The sequence below is a fragment of the Trachemys scripta genome, chromosome 3 (genome assembly GCF_013100865.1).
Source record: "Trachemys scripta elegans isolate TJP31775 chromosome 3, CAS_Tse_1.0, whole genome shotgun sequence".
NCBI lineage: Eukaryota > Metazoa > Chordata > Testudines > Emydidae > Trachemys > Trachemys scripta.
The window spans coordinates 172,681,297-172,696,958 of NC_048300.1; the positions used below are offsets into that span (position 1 = coordinate 172,681,297).

The 15,662-nt window shown below is 41.5% G+C and overlaps 1 protein-coding gene across 2 annotated transcripts in view; it reads right to left on the minus strand.

Annotated features, from left to right (window-relative positions):
* Positions 1-3,687: 3,687 nt before the first annotated feature.
* Positions 3,688-15,662, minus strand: part of MBOAT2 (membrane bound O-acyltransferase domain containing 2) — a 171,404-nt gene continuing 159,429 nt past the window's right edge. For both annotated transcript variants that reach the window (XM_034766471.1, XM_034766470.1), the window contains 4 exons: positions 15,236-15,300; positions 12,957-13,089; positions 5,905-6,056; positions 3,688-4,573 (listed from right to left, as the gene is read on the minus strand). In XM_034766471.1, the coding sequence (XP_034622362.1) occupies positions 4,351-4,573; positions 5,905-6,056; positions 12,957-13,089; positions 15,236-15,300 (573 nt within the window). In that variant the 3' untranslated portion in view covers positions 3,688-4,350. The remainder of the gene's footprint in view (positions 4,574-5,904; positions 6,057-12,956; positions 13,090-15,235; positions 15,301-15,662) is intronic.

Sequence of the window (15,662 nt, forward strand, 5' to 3'; positions counted from 1 at the left end):
CTACAAAGCACCATAACATTACAAACAAGGATGAGTTATATTTAGCCCTCATAAAAATGTTTAATTGGAATCCAATATAATCCTTCATCTAATGTGTGTATGAAGCGGTAAATAAAATGAGACCGAATCTTTAAAAGCAGGTTACTTTTGTATCTGATAAACCACAAATTTCTTCTTAAAGATTAAAATATGACTAAAATAGTAATCTAAAATAGTAATTATATAAGCCTTTAAAGTGAAATACTCTACTTAAATATTTATCTGAATAATCTTTAAATAATTAAATTTACTGAGGCTGCTCTTGAACTTAATTCACAAACAGAATTTGGTGCAGTATTTTTAATCTGTTATAGCAAAGCAAGTAACAAAAAACAGAGAAAGCAACAGTATAATGCATGAAGGCTGAATGCTGCCCTAAAATAAACATACACAACTCCCATTGCAATGAATAGGAGGTACTCTCATCTAAGAGCAGAATTTGGCCCTATGTATTTTCATGTTCACAAATGAGCATATTACAAAGAGATAAAATTTTAAGGGCACTAATTCTACCCAAGACTAATAAGATTCATTGTCTGTTGTTTCTTATGCAGCAATGGCAACATTTGTGGAATTTCAAAATTCCAAATTGGAATCAAGAATGATAAATATGACATTGAATGCAGAAGCAGACAGCTATATCCAATTTAAAGCTAGGAATCTTGCAGGTAGTGCTCAGTTGGTGCTTGTACATAGTTGCCTAACTATCTATATTCCCTCATATCCAAGTGTTAAATGAGACTGTATCTATGCCAATTCCCCAGGAAGTTAAGGGCCAGCACAAATTGTATTTGCATCAGAAGCCTGTGAGTGCTTTCTTCTACAGGATATTCACTGGTTTCAGAGTAGCAGCCGTGTTAGTCTGTATCCGCAAAAAGAAGAACAGGAGTACTTGTGGCACCTTAGAGACTAACAAATTTATTAGAGCATAAGCTTTCGTGGATGCATCCGAAGAAGTGAGCTGTAGTCCACTAAAGCTTATGCTCTAATAAATTTGTTAGTCTCTAAGGTGCCACAAGTACTCCTGTTCTTCTTTTTGAGGATATTCACTCTTGCTTTAATTCTGTGAGTGCTTTTTTCTACAGGATATTTACTCTTGTTACTGCAAATGCACAACTAATGGCAAATTCCTCTTTAAATGTGATGATGTCTGCTGGCATGCATACCAAAAGAAAATACCAAATTACTAAGGGAGAAGGAGACATTTTGGTTTGAGGCTACCAAATAGAGATTGTACTGCATTGGCATCCTGGCAAATCTTTTTGCATATGTAATGCTTATATGTGTCGATATGTAAATGTAGTGCCAGATTAGACTCTATGCCATTTGGGAGAGGGCAGGGATTCTGAAGGCGAGGACCCAGCTCAATAACAGAAGGGGACAAACCAAAAGAAGCTGAGAAGTGTCTACAATGTTGACTAGTCTCCTGTTTAGTCTGATATCCTTTCAGAAAGAGAAAATGCAAGCGACATTACAGATTTATGGGTAAAATCCTTACCTGTGTGGAATAAGATAAATCAGCCTGCCCTTAGCCATATACAATGTGAAAAGATAGATGTGTTTGGGAAAAGCATATTATGATAACCATAGCCCAGTGGATGGAGTGGTCTGTTTGCATAACCATGGTAGGAGCTTATAAATCTGTTCATTTTCTTTTAAGGGTGAACATTTTCAATTACACGGACTGCCAGTATCCAAGCCATTTTTGAAGTGCAGAGTTAACTGCTCTCTCAGGGTATGTCTACACTGCAATACAACCCCTGGGATAGCTCTGGATGGCCCAGATCAGCTCACTCGGGCTTGCAGGTCTCAGGCTGCAGGATTATAAAATTGCAGTGTACATGTTCATGCTTTGGCATCCTCACCCCTGGAGGGGTCTCAGAGCCCAGGCTCCAGCTTGACCCCAAACGTTTACGCTGCAATTTTATAGCCCACGGCCTGAGCTCCCTGAGTTGGAGTCACCTGACCCATGCCAGCCACGGTGTCGATATACCCTGAGACCCTGCAAAGGGGGAAGGTCTCAGAGCCCGCGCTCCAGTCCAAGCCCGAACACCCACACTGCTATTTTTAGCCCTGCAGCCTGAGCCCCGGGAGTCTGAGTCAGCTGACCTGGGCTCAGACTTGATGCCGCAGGTTTTTTAACGTAGTGAAGACATATCCAGGGTATACTCAGTTCTGCCTAGCTGTGTGGATTGATGGACGTGTGCTAATATCCACATAGAGGAGAAGCTTGTCTTCATCATCCTTGGAATTTTGGGAAGAGAACCAAAACCCAGATGCTGAACTTTCCAAGCAAGAAAAACAATTTTGAACCAACTCAAGTGCAGGTTCTGTGGAAACTGAGCTGAAGAAACCTTCTGACATTTAGATGATAAGAAGACTATATTTTTTTTTGTTAGTGTCCCTAAAAGCTGAAAGCTGCCTTTTTTGTACTCATTCACAATATGCAGTCAACTAATGTTGTAAGATGCACAACCAAGACGTTTTTAGGATCCAAAGTATTAATCAAGAAATTTATTACTCACCTCATTTGGCTGTTATTGATTGATAATAAGTTTCATTACTGTTGCTCTGGCATTTTTTGTATAAGTTTTAAAGTTAAAACAACATGTGGATAAACACAGTTTGCATTTACTAAAAATCATATGAAAATAATACAGAATATAAGCAAATAAAAACATAGCCCTTTAAACACAGTTTTTCTCTAGCAGAGGCCATTACCACAATAAATGGTCTGTTACAGATATAATCACAACATTACTTCCTTGATATAATTTCAAAATGAAATATCAGTCTCACATTCCTAAACATTGCTTTCTCCCATAATCTTACCTAAAAGTGTACTGTGAATTCTGCATCTGAAATCTTAATTAAAAAAAAAAAAAAAAGCTTTTCTTAAAGCCCACAGGCATTTTGGGGTGAAGGGCCATGGATTATCAAGATGAAGCATACAGTGCCTGGTTGACATATGATTTCATCTTTTGTTTTCTATTAACTTGAGTTACAACCTCAAGGTAATCTGGCTATATTTATTTGATACTGTAAGCACCTTCAACTAACCATTTTATGTCTGAGAAACTTCAGAGTGACTTCTTAAAGATTAAAAAGTCACTATTTGTAAAATATTTAAGTGCTAGAATAAGGAACTCCAGTAGCTAAGGGTAAGAAGCACTTTCACTGAAAGCCTGGTGGCTCGCACAGTGTCTTCATCTGTATTGTTATGGCTGCCATTTTGTCTCTAGCTTCAAAGTCCACTTAGTGTTTTTAAAAACAACAAAATAAAATAAACCTAGAACAGAGCTATTAGCCCTGGAAAAAAGGTGAATCTTTAGTTTTAAAAAAATCCTTTCAGAAGGGCTCTTTGTAATTAGACTCTCTTTATCAAACTAAGCTATAATTTGGCATTGGTAATGTTTACAGTTCCACAACGTACTGTAATAGTTTGAGATCTAAGGTCTTGGCTACACTTGGGGATTCAGAGTGCTGCCGCGGCAGCGCTGTGAAGCGCGAGTGTAGTCGCGCCGCCAGCGCTGCGAGAGCTCTCTCTCTCACAGCACTGCAAGTACTCCACCTCTCCGAGGGGAGTAGCTTGCAGCGCTGCGAGTGAGCGTGCAGCGCTGCAGGCGCTGATTACACTGGCGCTTTACAGCGCTGCACTCGCTGCGCTCGGGGGGGGGGGTGTTTTCACACCCCTGAGCGCAGCAAGTTGCAGCACTGTACAGCGCCAGTGTAGCCAAGGCCTAAGAAAACCCTCCAAATACTGAGATGTTTATTGCAATACCTTTTCAAAGATTCACAACCTTTCAACAGTTTCCCATTTCATAGTCCTGTCTTTTTTTAAAAACAGCACCCAACATTATACAGTTTCCACATAATATTAAACATGAAATTATCACTTAGAAACAATATTTCAGTAGATAGAGGGTTTAAGGCAAGTCATTCATTTGGAAAAGTTAATTTCCATGTGTTAATTTAGACTGACACAGCTGTTTTCCACCCCATCAGTGCCTTGGGATACACAACGTACATTCAGCAAAGGGGCACACATCTGACCCTATGGACATACGTTGTAAGTCCTGAGTGCCCATTGAAATAATGGTAATATTTTCATATAAGGCATGACCCACAGGGACATGGCATAGGAGGGGTTAATTTGCTTTGTTTCCAGTCTTGCTATTGTATGTGATATTCCCTAGGTAACAGCATTCTTTTCTTACTAAACACCTTTGCAAACAAATACAAACCCCTTTAAAAGGTGCTAAAAATGGGTTTTGAAAACATACAAAATATATTCATCATAGTATTTCCCAATCATTGTTTTAGTGCTGGATATCTGCAGGTTATTTCTTGTTTCTGATTGAAACTATTATTTGTTGTGGAATAACTGTTCTGTCCCAAAACATTTTCTTCTTCTAATTTTTTGGGCCATGAGGGCTTGATGCTTGCCTGCTCTATACTTCCTTTTTGAGTTCTTTTCAATGGCAATATCAACAACACTAAGATGCAGGCAATGTGAAGACAGAAATACCAGGAGCTAAACAAAGAAGAAGAAAAAAAAATCATTAATCAGAACTTTGGCCACTATTATAGCTACTTTAAATACCTGACTGCCCTTACATAGGCAGTTTGCTGTATATATGATCTGCAGCAAGGCATCATCATTTCCACTGGCATTCTTTCAAATATCTTTTATTGTACAGGAGAGTAGAGTGGGAATCAACAAGAAGTGAAACCTCTCCCAGTATATTTACTGCTAGAATGTAAAGTAGACAATTCTGAACTGTTAAGAACTGCATTTTTCTTCCGCATAGTAAAGGTTCAAAGCTGTATTAAGTCAATGTTCAGTTGTAAACTTTTAAAAGAACAACCATATCGTTTTGTTCAGTGTTACAAACATTTCAGAGTTACAAACAACCTCCATTCCTGAGTTGTTCATAACTCTGAGGTTCCACTGTAAGTGTGGCCTGATAACTCACCCATTGGTGGAAGGTTCAAAAGGCTTTCTTGGGAGAGGAAACTACAAGTAGTGTTTGGAGCATCCCCAGGGCAGCCAACTGCATAGAAGATGCTTAGATTGAAGTTTATATTGAGTTATTTTGGGGTTGCAAATAAAGCCACACCCAAGCATTGGGGTGAGTTTGGACACTAACTCAGGTTTGTGTGCTGCACCAAGGACAGGGTCGGGACTAAACCTGTTCATATCAAACCATGTTTACTAGCTTTAACTATAGAAAATCCAGCACTGGAATTAGAGATCTATCCAAATGAGCTTCTCGGCTCTATGAGCTAAAATGTGAAAAAATGATCTAAGTATCTTACTGCCAGACTGTACTGAATAGTTACACATACTGTCACTATATATGTGTATGTACACACACTATATAGTATGTTAAACATCTGTGTCACTTTAAAACTGCAAACAAATAATGCAAAAAAAAAAAAAAAAAAGAGAGAAGGGTTGTCCTGCTACATTTAAGAGCCTTCTGTGAAGCACTCTCTCTTTTGAGAAATATATACCTATTTACCCTTTTATGGCTGGTTATTCATGAAAGTTACGTTAGGCAGTGGTCACTTATTCCTGTTGCTCTGTGCCCCTTGACCCATTTTCTCATCTCAGATGTGCGCTCTGAATGGCCCCATTCCAGGAAATTCAATAGTGCACTTGTGCTCTGTGTGCTTAAAGAACTATGAAAATTGTTATTTATTTTGTTTTTTCAAACTGGATGACTACTCACTTAGCTGGCAAGATAGTGATCCAAATACTAAAATTTTTATTCACCACTCAAAGGAGAACTCCTGCCACAAGAATAATTCAACTTGCCTCTGAGTTCAGTGATTTTTAAAAAACCCATAAAGTGTACTTACCTGTAAAACATGAAAGAGGGTTTTACAGAGAGCAGAACAAATGGCACAACTGTGTAACTTATTGCTACTTGAGTTGCTATCCATGTGATGACATCGTAACATAATTTAACAGGAGGAGAGTCAACAAAGTAGTGTCTAATGTTGTTTCTCATCTAAAAAAAGCAGATAACAGTAAACGGTATTAGTAACTAAAACATTGTTATTGAGAGCTAGTTTTATTGTATTTTATTTGTTCCATTGCCATGAAAGCCTATTGGCACTAAAGACTTCATCTTATCTCCAGTCTTTTTCCTCTTCTCACTTTGTCTTTGAGGACATCTGGTGGGGAAAGGGTTTCACACACTTTATGCTGAGACAAGGAACCTATTGGAAAGAAGATTTCAATGCCTCTCTATATATAAGTCAAAGGATTCATCCAAGAACACTGCAGCTGGTAGATATGCGTCCGAACCATACCCAGCATCCATTGGCTTCAGGTACAGATAGCTTGCACACCCTGGCCTTCAGCTTACCATGCATTATCTGGCCTAAGAATTTAGTATTAGAATTTAGTATTTTCAATATATCCAATCTAATTTGAGACTTCTTGTCTGATTGAAACAGCCTTGTTTTACAGTAAGTGATGTCTAATTTTCTGTAAATGTACATTTGTGAATAATATGAAAATAGAATACTTCAACAAAAGTCTCCTTAAGGTAAGCCATTCCCATACACTCACTCACAGGATTACAGTCCAAAGCATTAAAGCATCCTGTTTTATCTAAATGTAAGAAATTTTAACTGTGTATTCAGAAGTCTCAATAATGTAGTAGTTAATGTAACAAAATACGTACATAACACATTCACACACAGCTCCTGTATGTTTCTTAGAGAACCTTGTGTAACCCAGGGACCTCTTTGTGCTAGGGTTGCCAACTTTCTACTCGGACAAAACTGAACACCCCTGCCCCGCCCCTTCTCCAAGGCCCAGCACCCTGCTTACTCCATCTACCCCTCTACCCCCCCTTCACTTGCTCTCCCAACCCTCACTCACTTGCTCATTTTCATTGGGCTGGGGCAGGGGGTTGAGGTATGAGAGGGGGTGAGGGCTCTGGCTGGGGGTGTGGGCTCTAGGGTGGGGCCAGAAATGAGGAGTTCAGGGTGCAGGAGGGGGCTCTGGAGTGGAGCTGAGGGGTTCAGAGAATGGAAGGGGGCTCCGGGCTGGGGGTGCGGGTTCCGGGGTGGGGCCAGAAATAAGGGGTTCAGGATGCAGGAGGGGGCTCTGGGTTGGGGCAGGAGGTTGGGGTACAGGGGGTATGAAGGTTCTGGCTGGGGGTGCGGGCTCGGGTGTGGGGCCAGGGATGAGGGCTTTGGGGTGTAGGAGCGTGCTCCAGGCTGGGATCAAGGGGTTTGGAGGGTGGGAGGGGGATCAGGGCTGGGACACGGGGTTGGGGGGCGGGAGGGAGCCACGGGTGCAGGTTCTCGCTGCCGCTTACCTCAGGCAGCTCCCGGAAGTAGCGGCATGTCCCCGCTCTGACTCCTAGGCGGAGGCATGGCCAGGTGGTTCTGTGTGCTGTCCCGTCTGCAGGTGCTGCCTCCGCAGCTCCCATTGGCCATAGTTTCCGGCCAATGGGAGCTGCAGAGCTGGTGCTTGGGGTCTCTTGGCTGCCCCTATGCGTAGGAGCCGGAAGGGGGCCATGCTACTGCTTCCAAGAGCCATGTGGAGTCATGGCAGGCAGGGAGCCTGACTTAGCCCCACTGTGCTGCCGACCGGACTTTTAATGGCCCGGTCAGTTGTGCTGACCGGCGCCACCAGTGTCCCTTTTCAACCGGGTGTTCCCGTCGAAAACCAGATACCTGGCAACCCTATTTGGTGCCAACTGACAGAGTTCACAGGGGTGCATAAGGGTTACGGGGTTTTGGGAGCAAAGGTACATTTAGGCTTGAGAGAAACCTGCTGTGAATATTAAGTGTCTGTTCTGATCATGTTTAACAGGATAAGCGTAAGTGGAATTGTGCATGTGAAAATTATAGAGTAATCATACTTAGTGTTGTGCATGTGTAACAAATTTCAGAGAAATCATGTTTGTGAGAGTGGTGGGGTGGACTAGGTCTGGAGGCCCCCACCTGGAGACCTCATGGTCCTGTATCACCCTGCCCCAGAATAGAGCAGCAAAAAATCCTCCAGGCAATCTAGAGTGGCTGCAGAAGAGTGGCCAATCAGAGGGGCTGCTGGAGCAACCAATAAGGGTCAGAAAGTCCAGATAAAAGGCAAACAACAGAGCAGAGCCTTCAGTGACTGTGTGGAGCTTGACAAGGGAGGACCGAGTGCCTGGCTGATTAGACGAACAGTAGGACTGTAGATAGCTCACCAGACACAACTGAGTCCAGCAGAGGCTGCCAAAGACCAGGTGCCTGGCAGGCTAGATAGAATAGCAGCAGAGCTGTCAAAAGGTTAGTGCGGGCAGGCTGAGCCCAGGGGACTGAGCATAAAACCTGGCTAGACCAGACGAGGGTACCAAGATGGGCCCTGCTGGTCTGGTAGCAGACTGGGCCCAGGGAGGGCTGCTGAACAGGACACCAGTTGAGATGTGACCCAGTGTGCCTAGGGCAGCCCTCACTGGAAATGCCAAGGTCCGGGCAGGCTGCAAAAGGCAGGCTGCAGATACTCCCAACGCTGGTGGGTAACACAGAATTTAAAGTCACAAACTGTGCTTCTGATTCCCCCATGCTGGTTATCAAGAAGCAAAAAAAGAAATTACACAGCCCCCTTATTGCATTCCAGTTCTGTGGCTCCCAATCAGCACCTAGGTGCAGTACAGTGAGAAGTTATTTAAAAAACTCTGCTCACATATACAAAATGTTGTTCTGATCCCAAAGGGTCAGCCACTTTACCAGGTCAGTACAGGTTTGGATCTTACCCAAAATACCACGCTGCCAGCCAATCCTTTAGTGTCTAAAACTAAAGGTTTGTTACAAAGAAAGAACAAGAAGAGAGATGGTAAAGTAGTCACATACATACAAAGACTTCAAAGTCCACATTTCAGGTTTCTAGCAGTATTGGTGAGTTTGCTGGCTTGAAAGTCCCTCTGGAACACATCCACAGCTTGGATGGGTCATTCGGTTCTTTTTTCAGAGTAGGGTGACCAGATGTCCTGATTTTATAAGGACAGTCCCGATTTTTGAGTCTTTTTCTTATATAGGCTCCGATTACCCCCCACCCCCTGTCCCGATTTTTCACATTTGCTGTCTGGTCACCCTAGATCAGAGCTTTGTTTGTAGAAAGCTTACTCCAGAGGTAAGAAGCAGGCCTGAAGACAAAATGGAGAAGATGCAGCTGCCTTTTATAGTCTTTGGCCATGCAGCTTGTAGTTCCTTTGTTCCAAATACAAGCTGCCCAACACATGGCCTGGAGGCCATGTGCTGGGCAGCTTAGAGTTCTGTCCATAGGCATGCCCCTGCTGAGTCATAAAGAGTATCCCTTGCTTTCTCTCAATGGGTCAATTGTATAGCTGATGTCCCTTGATGGGCCATCAAGAAGGCTAGGCAGTGCTAATGCCAATCTGTCTGGGGGTGTCATCCAGATGCACAACACAAGTTTGGAACTACAGACATACCATACATGTAACTTACAATATAAAGATGATACAAAACCAAACAAGGATAATTTGCCAGGTATGATAAAACATTTTTGCAGATACCTTACATGGTATACCTGGCATAACTCATTGTAATTTTACAATATTGGTATTCATAATATCCTAAAATATCCCACAAATTCAATACAGCTTCACAGAGGGTACCAAGATAGGCCCTGGCTAGGTGTCTGAAGAAGGCAGTGCCTCTGGGAAGAAACCTAAGAGCTACGGCCCCATACCAGGGCTGTGATAAGAACTCGGCAGGTGGGAGGTGCTGGGGGTGGGGGGAGGGGAGGGAAGCTAGCTGCTGATAGGTGGTAAGCACCTGCTAAATTTTTTTTCTGTGAGTGCTCTAGCCCTGGACCACCCATGGAGTTGGCGCCTATGTGGAGAGCACGAGAGAGCTCATTACAGCCGAGTTGGCCCAGCTGCAGGGTCAGTTACAGTAACATCTCTTAAGGACCTCACAAGATTGGAAGATCGGTGTAATTTCATTCCATCCTACCCCACTTCCCTGTCACACCTCTTACCCTCGGTTGGAGGCTGAGACAGGAGACTGCCTCCAAGTGAGTTTCCACCAAAAGAGTTTCCCTTCACAAGGGATATTACTTATCACCAGAATCCTGCCCCTTTGCGCCACCTGAGCAGTGCAATGGTGTCACATCATGGTGGACAATCTGGCCACAGACATAGTGCCCTGTGCACATGACTCAAAAGAACTCCTAAACCTAAATCTTAGAATCATAGAATATCAGGGTTGGAAGGGACCTCAGGAGGTCATCTAGTCCAAACCCCTGCTCAAAGCAAGACCAATTCCCAACTAAATCATCCCAGCCAGGGCTTTGTCAAGCTGGGCCTTAAAAACCTCCAAGGAAGGAGATTCTACCACCTCCCTAGGTAATGCATTCCAATGCTTCACCACCCTCCTAGTGAAATAGTGTTTCCTAATATCCAACCTGGACCTCCCCCACTGCAATTTGAGACCATTGCTCCTTGTTCTGTCCTCTGCCACCACTGAGAACAGCTGAGCTCCATCCTCTTTGAAACCCCCCTTCAGGTAGTTGAAAGCAGCTATCAAATCCCCCCTCATTCTTCTCTTCTGGAGACTAAATAATCCCAGTTCCCTCAGCCTCTCCTCATAAGTCATGTGCTCCAGACCCCTAATCATTTTTGTTGCCCTCCGCTGGACTCTTTCCAATATTTCCACATATAATCTTGGGATTATATACCAATTTCTTCCATGATTTTAGAAAAGTCATGCACCTAAATTTCAGTCAATACTGAAATGAGATTAAGGTTTTCCTATCTCACAAGATTATGAAGATTGTTGAAGATGAAAAAGTGCTATACAGTTACTACATATGATTATCATGATTGTCATATCCTGTTCAATGAAATGCCTCAGCATGTTTCCTCCCAGCATCACACCCATCACTGAATTGTCCTGGAGTGTGGAGCCTGTGTAGAATAGGAAGATATGGTCCACTTCCTCTCCCACCCTCCAAAGATGCCATGTTTTAATGATGCAATAAAAAATAAGGGCTTTTTGAAAAAAAATTACATATATATTATACATAAACCATTGTGCTTTTAATTTGTATGCACAACTACAACTGCAAGTAAAAAATTCAAGTAACTATCTAAGGTATTTATATGGCTCCCATCAACATAGTACCTGAGTGCCTCACAATCTTAAGTTTTTATCCTTACAACCCCACTGTGAGGTAGGAAGTGCTACTATTCCCATTTTACAGAAGGGAACGGAGGCACACAGAGGCTAAGTGACTTGATCAAGGTCACACAGGAAGTTTGTGGTAGAGCAGGAAATTAAACCCAGGTCTCCCCAAATCCTAAATTAGCATCCTATCCACTGGGCCAACCTTCTGCTTTAGTTGTTCAAGCAAATGGTCAGTTATGCATCTACATGGTCATTTGTGCCAATCTGTAGTAAACTGAAGTGTAAGTTAGATACAATTGTATATGCAGTTTAAAAAAAAATCAATCCAGTTAAGATTTATCATCCAACTTCTACAGAATTAGCTATATAGAAATCTAGGTTATTTACACTTGAAAGGATTAGATTTTAATCAGTAAATATCGTTAATAAGGAATTGAGAGGAAGGTGGTGATCACAGAGAATCTGATCTTCACAGACCTAACAAGGGACAGTAAATAACTGACATAATAAAACACCTCAACCTGTTTTTGATAGTCAGTCAGTACACTTGCACACCAACCCAAGCTCTGTAAATGTGTGAGCTAACCATACCTGTGAGAGAGATGAAATATGACAGTGAGAGGTGCGCCACTGGAGAGTGTAGTGTTGCGATTCGTGCCAGGGAACTGTTCACCGGCCTTGCCTGCGGCTCTAGTTTTTGTATCAGCCTGGTTGAAAAGTGTGAAGATTCACCCCTCTAGTGGCAGTAAAGGGGAAGGGAATTTATGTCTATATACTGCTCCTCCAGAGGCTCCTGACTGTTGTTAGGAAAGGGGCCACAGCTTTAAAATGGGACAATAATGCTAACCCATGTTTGTAAAATGCTTTGAGATCTTTGAAGGAAAGTATTATATGTTTTATTAATAGTAGGAGAAGTCTGATAAATTCAAGCTCCAGCTCCCACTAGCAGTTGGAAGGTGCAAAGAGTCTTGTGCTCCATCTCTCTCTCTCCCCTTCACAGCCTCCTGCCTGATCTGATAGCAAAGAGGTCTCTGTTACCGTATCCCTCCCTGCTCAGCCTCCATTTTTGGGGTCCTCTTCCTCCTTGATTAACTCTAGTACCTCCTTTCCCAAGCAGCACTGTGACACTGACAAATTTCTTGACAGGTTCACTACTTTAGTTTCTGGGTTCATTTTTCTGGATCCACAGGGTTCTGAATAGCAGCAGTAAAATTGATCAGAATCTTATTAACATCACTCTGCTGTTGCTTGGCAGAACTCTGAGCAGCAAATGTACTAGAGACTTTTGTCTGCTGGCTGAGGAGAACACTGCTTTACTTTAATATATTTACAAAAGTACCAAATACAAGTTTATTTTAAAATGATTATTAAATTCTACAGAAATTGTTAGCTTAGGCCTCCAAACCCTAATGAAAGATTCCTCCACCTCACTGGCAAGTAAGTGACTTTTTAATATCACTTTTAACTATATCTGTTCACATCACAGTAATATTGTACGAGATAGTCAGTGAAGCTTGAGAACTTCACGTGAAAGATTTGCTACAAATGCACTAACAGCAATGTAGTCCTCCTCTTTCGTCTTTCCTCCCATCCCTCCCTTCTATTCACCACTGCTGTTACATCTAAAATATATATTATACTTTTTGGGCCCAAGATTGTGTCTGAGTTTCCCTTGTGATGCACACATCTTTGAGCACTGTAGCATAGTCACTTTGCTTTTACAAAACTACTTATTAAAATACATGGTTGGTACTTACGGCTCGTGCTGCTAATGTCATTAGTACTCCTGTTAAAAATGTTAAATAATATCCAGGGTACACACCATGCCAAATGGCCGAAAGGATGAAGGTCTGGATCGTAGGACTGAAGGAAGCTCGCTCGTAGCATACTCTAACAAGTAAAGTAAATGTATTAAAGGCAAAGGGTATAAGGGAGAGAAGATGATCAACAATAGAGCCAATAACCATTTAAAACCTAGCAAGCCATAGATTAAATAGCAGTTGCTATTTGATTACATAATTCTATTGAATCTTGGACTTAAACATTAACATATTATGATTTACAGAAAATGCTGTAACTTTACTCTCCGCTTTGATACCAGATCTCAGTGCTACTATGTATGCTCCTTCACAATGGCGTGACACCACTCCTGAAAGGCAGAACTCTACTGGTTAGCTACTACAGCTGGATGGGAAATGCGTTACCTGTCCAATGAGATTTTTTGAGATTTCCAAAAAAAAGTTCCCATCCCAAACTTGGATGAAAATGTTCATGAACCAAAATCTGAACAAGTTCAGACTGGGTCAATTGAAATGTTTCATTGCAATAATTTCAAAACATTTAATTTCAATATTGACCTTTAGTTTTTTTAAGCCTTTTTTCTTTACTATAAATTAACTTAATTTTGAAATGAAGTCATTATGATCCCCAAACTGGAGCTTTTTCAGAAATAGGAAAACACAGAAATGGGACATCTCAACAATTTAATTTTTTTTTTCAAAATGGGAAACTTATTAAAACTAACTCTTTGCAGCAAGCAGTTTTGTTTTTGACAAATTGGAATTTTCTGATTAAAAAAGATTTTGTTGAAAAATTCCCAACCAGCCCTAGTAGGGAGTACGTCTCTAGACCCTCAGCTATATGTGCGACTGCACCTTCATGCTGACTTCTCTGGCAATAAATACTATGACATCATGAGTTTGGCTTGCAAATAGGTGTTTACATTAGCAGACATAGTTCGATCTTCCCTGCAATAAAATTTAAATTATTAAAACCATTTCTGCTTTTCAGGGATGGAACAAATGTTTGGGGAGGAGGGTGTACACCCCTCCACACACCCCTCTTGTAAGGAGAGCAAGTTTGAGGGATACACCTTACTCTCTGGAGGAGGCAGTTGATGATGTGTTCCACTATTTGAAGAGCGGGTTTACATTTGCTGGGAGCACTTTCCCTGTTATAAGCTGGGTTGGACTTGGAGGGAGGAGTTTGATTAGACAGGGCAACTACAAAGCCATAGAGCTCCTAGTAGCATGTATGCATTCCCTAATCACTGCATTAGATCTGGTATCACAGCAGGACTGTAATACTTGCTCTGAGAATGAGTATCAATCTACTCTACAGGCTTTATTCCACATCTCCACCATACCATTGGAAATGCACTGCTAATTCAAGAAGCCAATCCAGCGGAATACATATGAATCAACCATAGGTTGCAGAAGACTGCAGTTACTGTCTTTACATAGGTTGTCTATTCAGAGATGCTAGTCATCTTTTGCATAGTGCCAAAACTTAGGAAAGACATCTTCACAACTAGAAGTTACTTCAGAGAACAGGAATCTTATATAAATTAGCTTCCCCTGATTACCAACATCCTATTTCCTGGACGTGTGGCTATTAAGCTTCTGAAGTCCAAAGTGTTTAGTAAAGGCATATGTAAGACTCCAAGATGGTGGTCTACCCAGACTGCCAGCTATTAATAAAGTTCATCTCTTGAGGGGAAAATGGACCTGCCTCAATATAATTGCCAAGAAGGATGGGCATTTTCTGCCTTCTATTCACCTAGCTGAAGTGGGATGTTTCATTTGGCTCTATTAATCCATCCTCACAACCATTCCAAGGGGGAACAGCAGGGAAGCATTAGCCCATTGGGAACCATCTTTTATTTCTGGCAAAGCCAGGGAACAATAAATCTGCCAATTACATAAGGGTACCGAAGAAGACAATGTGTACACAGCATACTCTCCCAACTGCATTCCCATATGGTTTAGAGCTTGCAGTGTAGTTTCTAGAAAGGGAGAGGATGCAGACAGTTCGCATTCATAATACAGGGAAGATTCTGTGACTGGGTAGCTAAAAAAGCTCATATGATCCTCCACAGGCCAGCAGCCAGAGGCAGATAACACTATAATTAAAGCGTAGCATCGATTATGCAGCTGCGTTGGTTTAGGATCTCTAATAACAAGTATTCATAAATTATTTTTAAAGATAAGTAATAAAGAAACTTCAAAGTAGAAAAGTTTTCTTTTAAATACAGTACCTTTTAAGCCAAAGAGCTGTTTGAATATTCCAGTTATCAAGAAACATCTTGAAACTTGTTGAAAACTATAAAACCAAAACATTAATTATTTCTGCAAAATGTAAAGACGCCATATTAAAGAGTCATGCTGTATTTCAGAATAGTGTGATACACAACCAAGTATTCTTTGGGAATGAGCTGAATAAGGACAGCAGGAATTTACTCAACCACTATTATGAGCCTGCTTTTATTCCTTAATTTGTAACTCTACACTTAGAATATTCATAATCACAAAAAATCCCACAAGCTAGTTGGCTTGCAGAAGATATCCAAAATGTATGTGATTTGTCACTCCTTCCCCCGAGAGACTGATTGTCACCTCTGATTTGTGACACCTTTGCAATCTTGAGAATAGAAAAAGTGTAAGATAATTTAATGTCTTTAAACT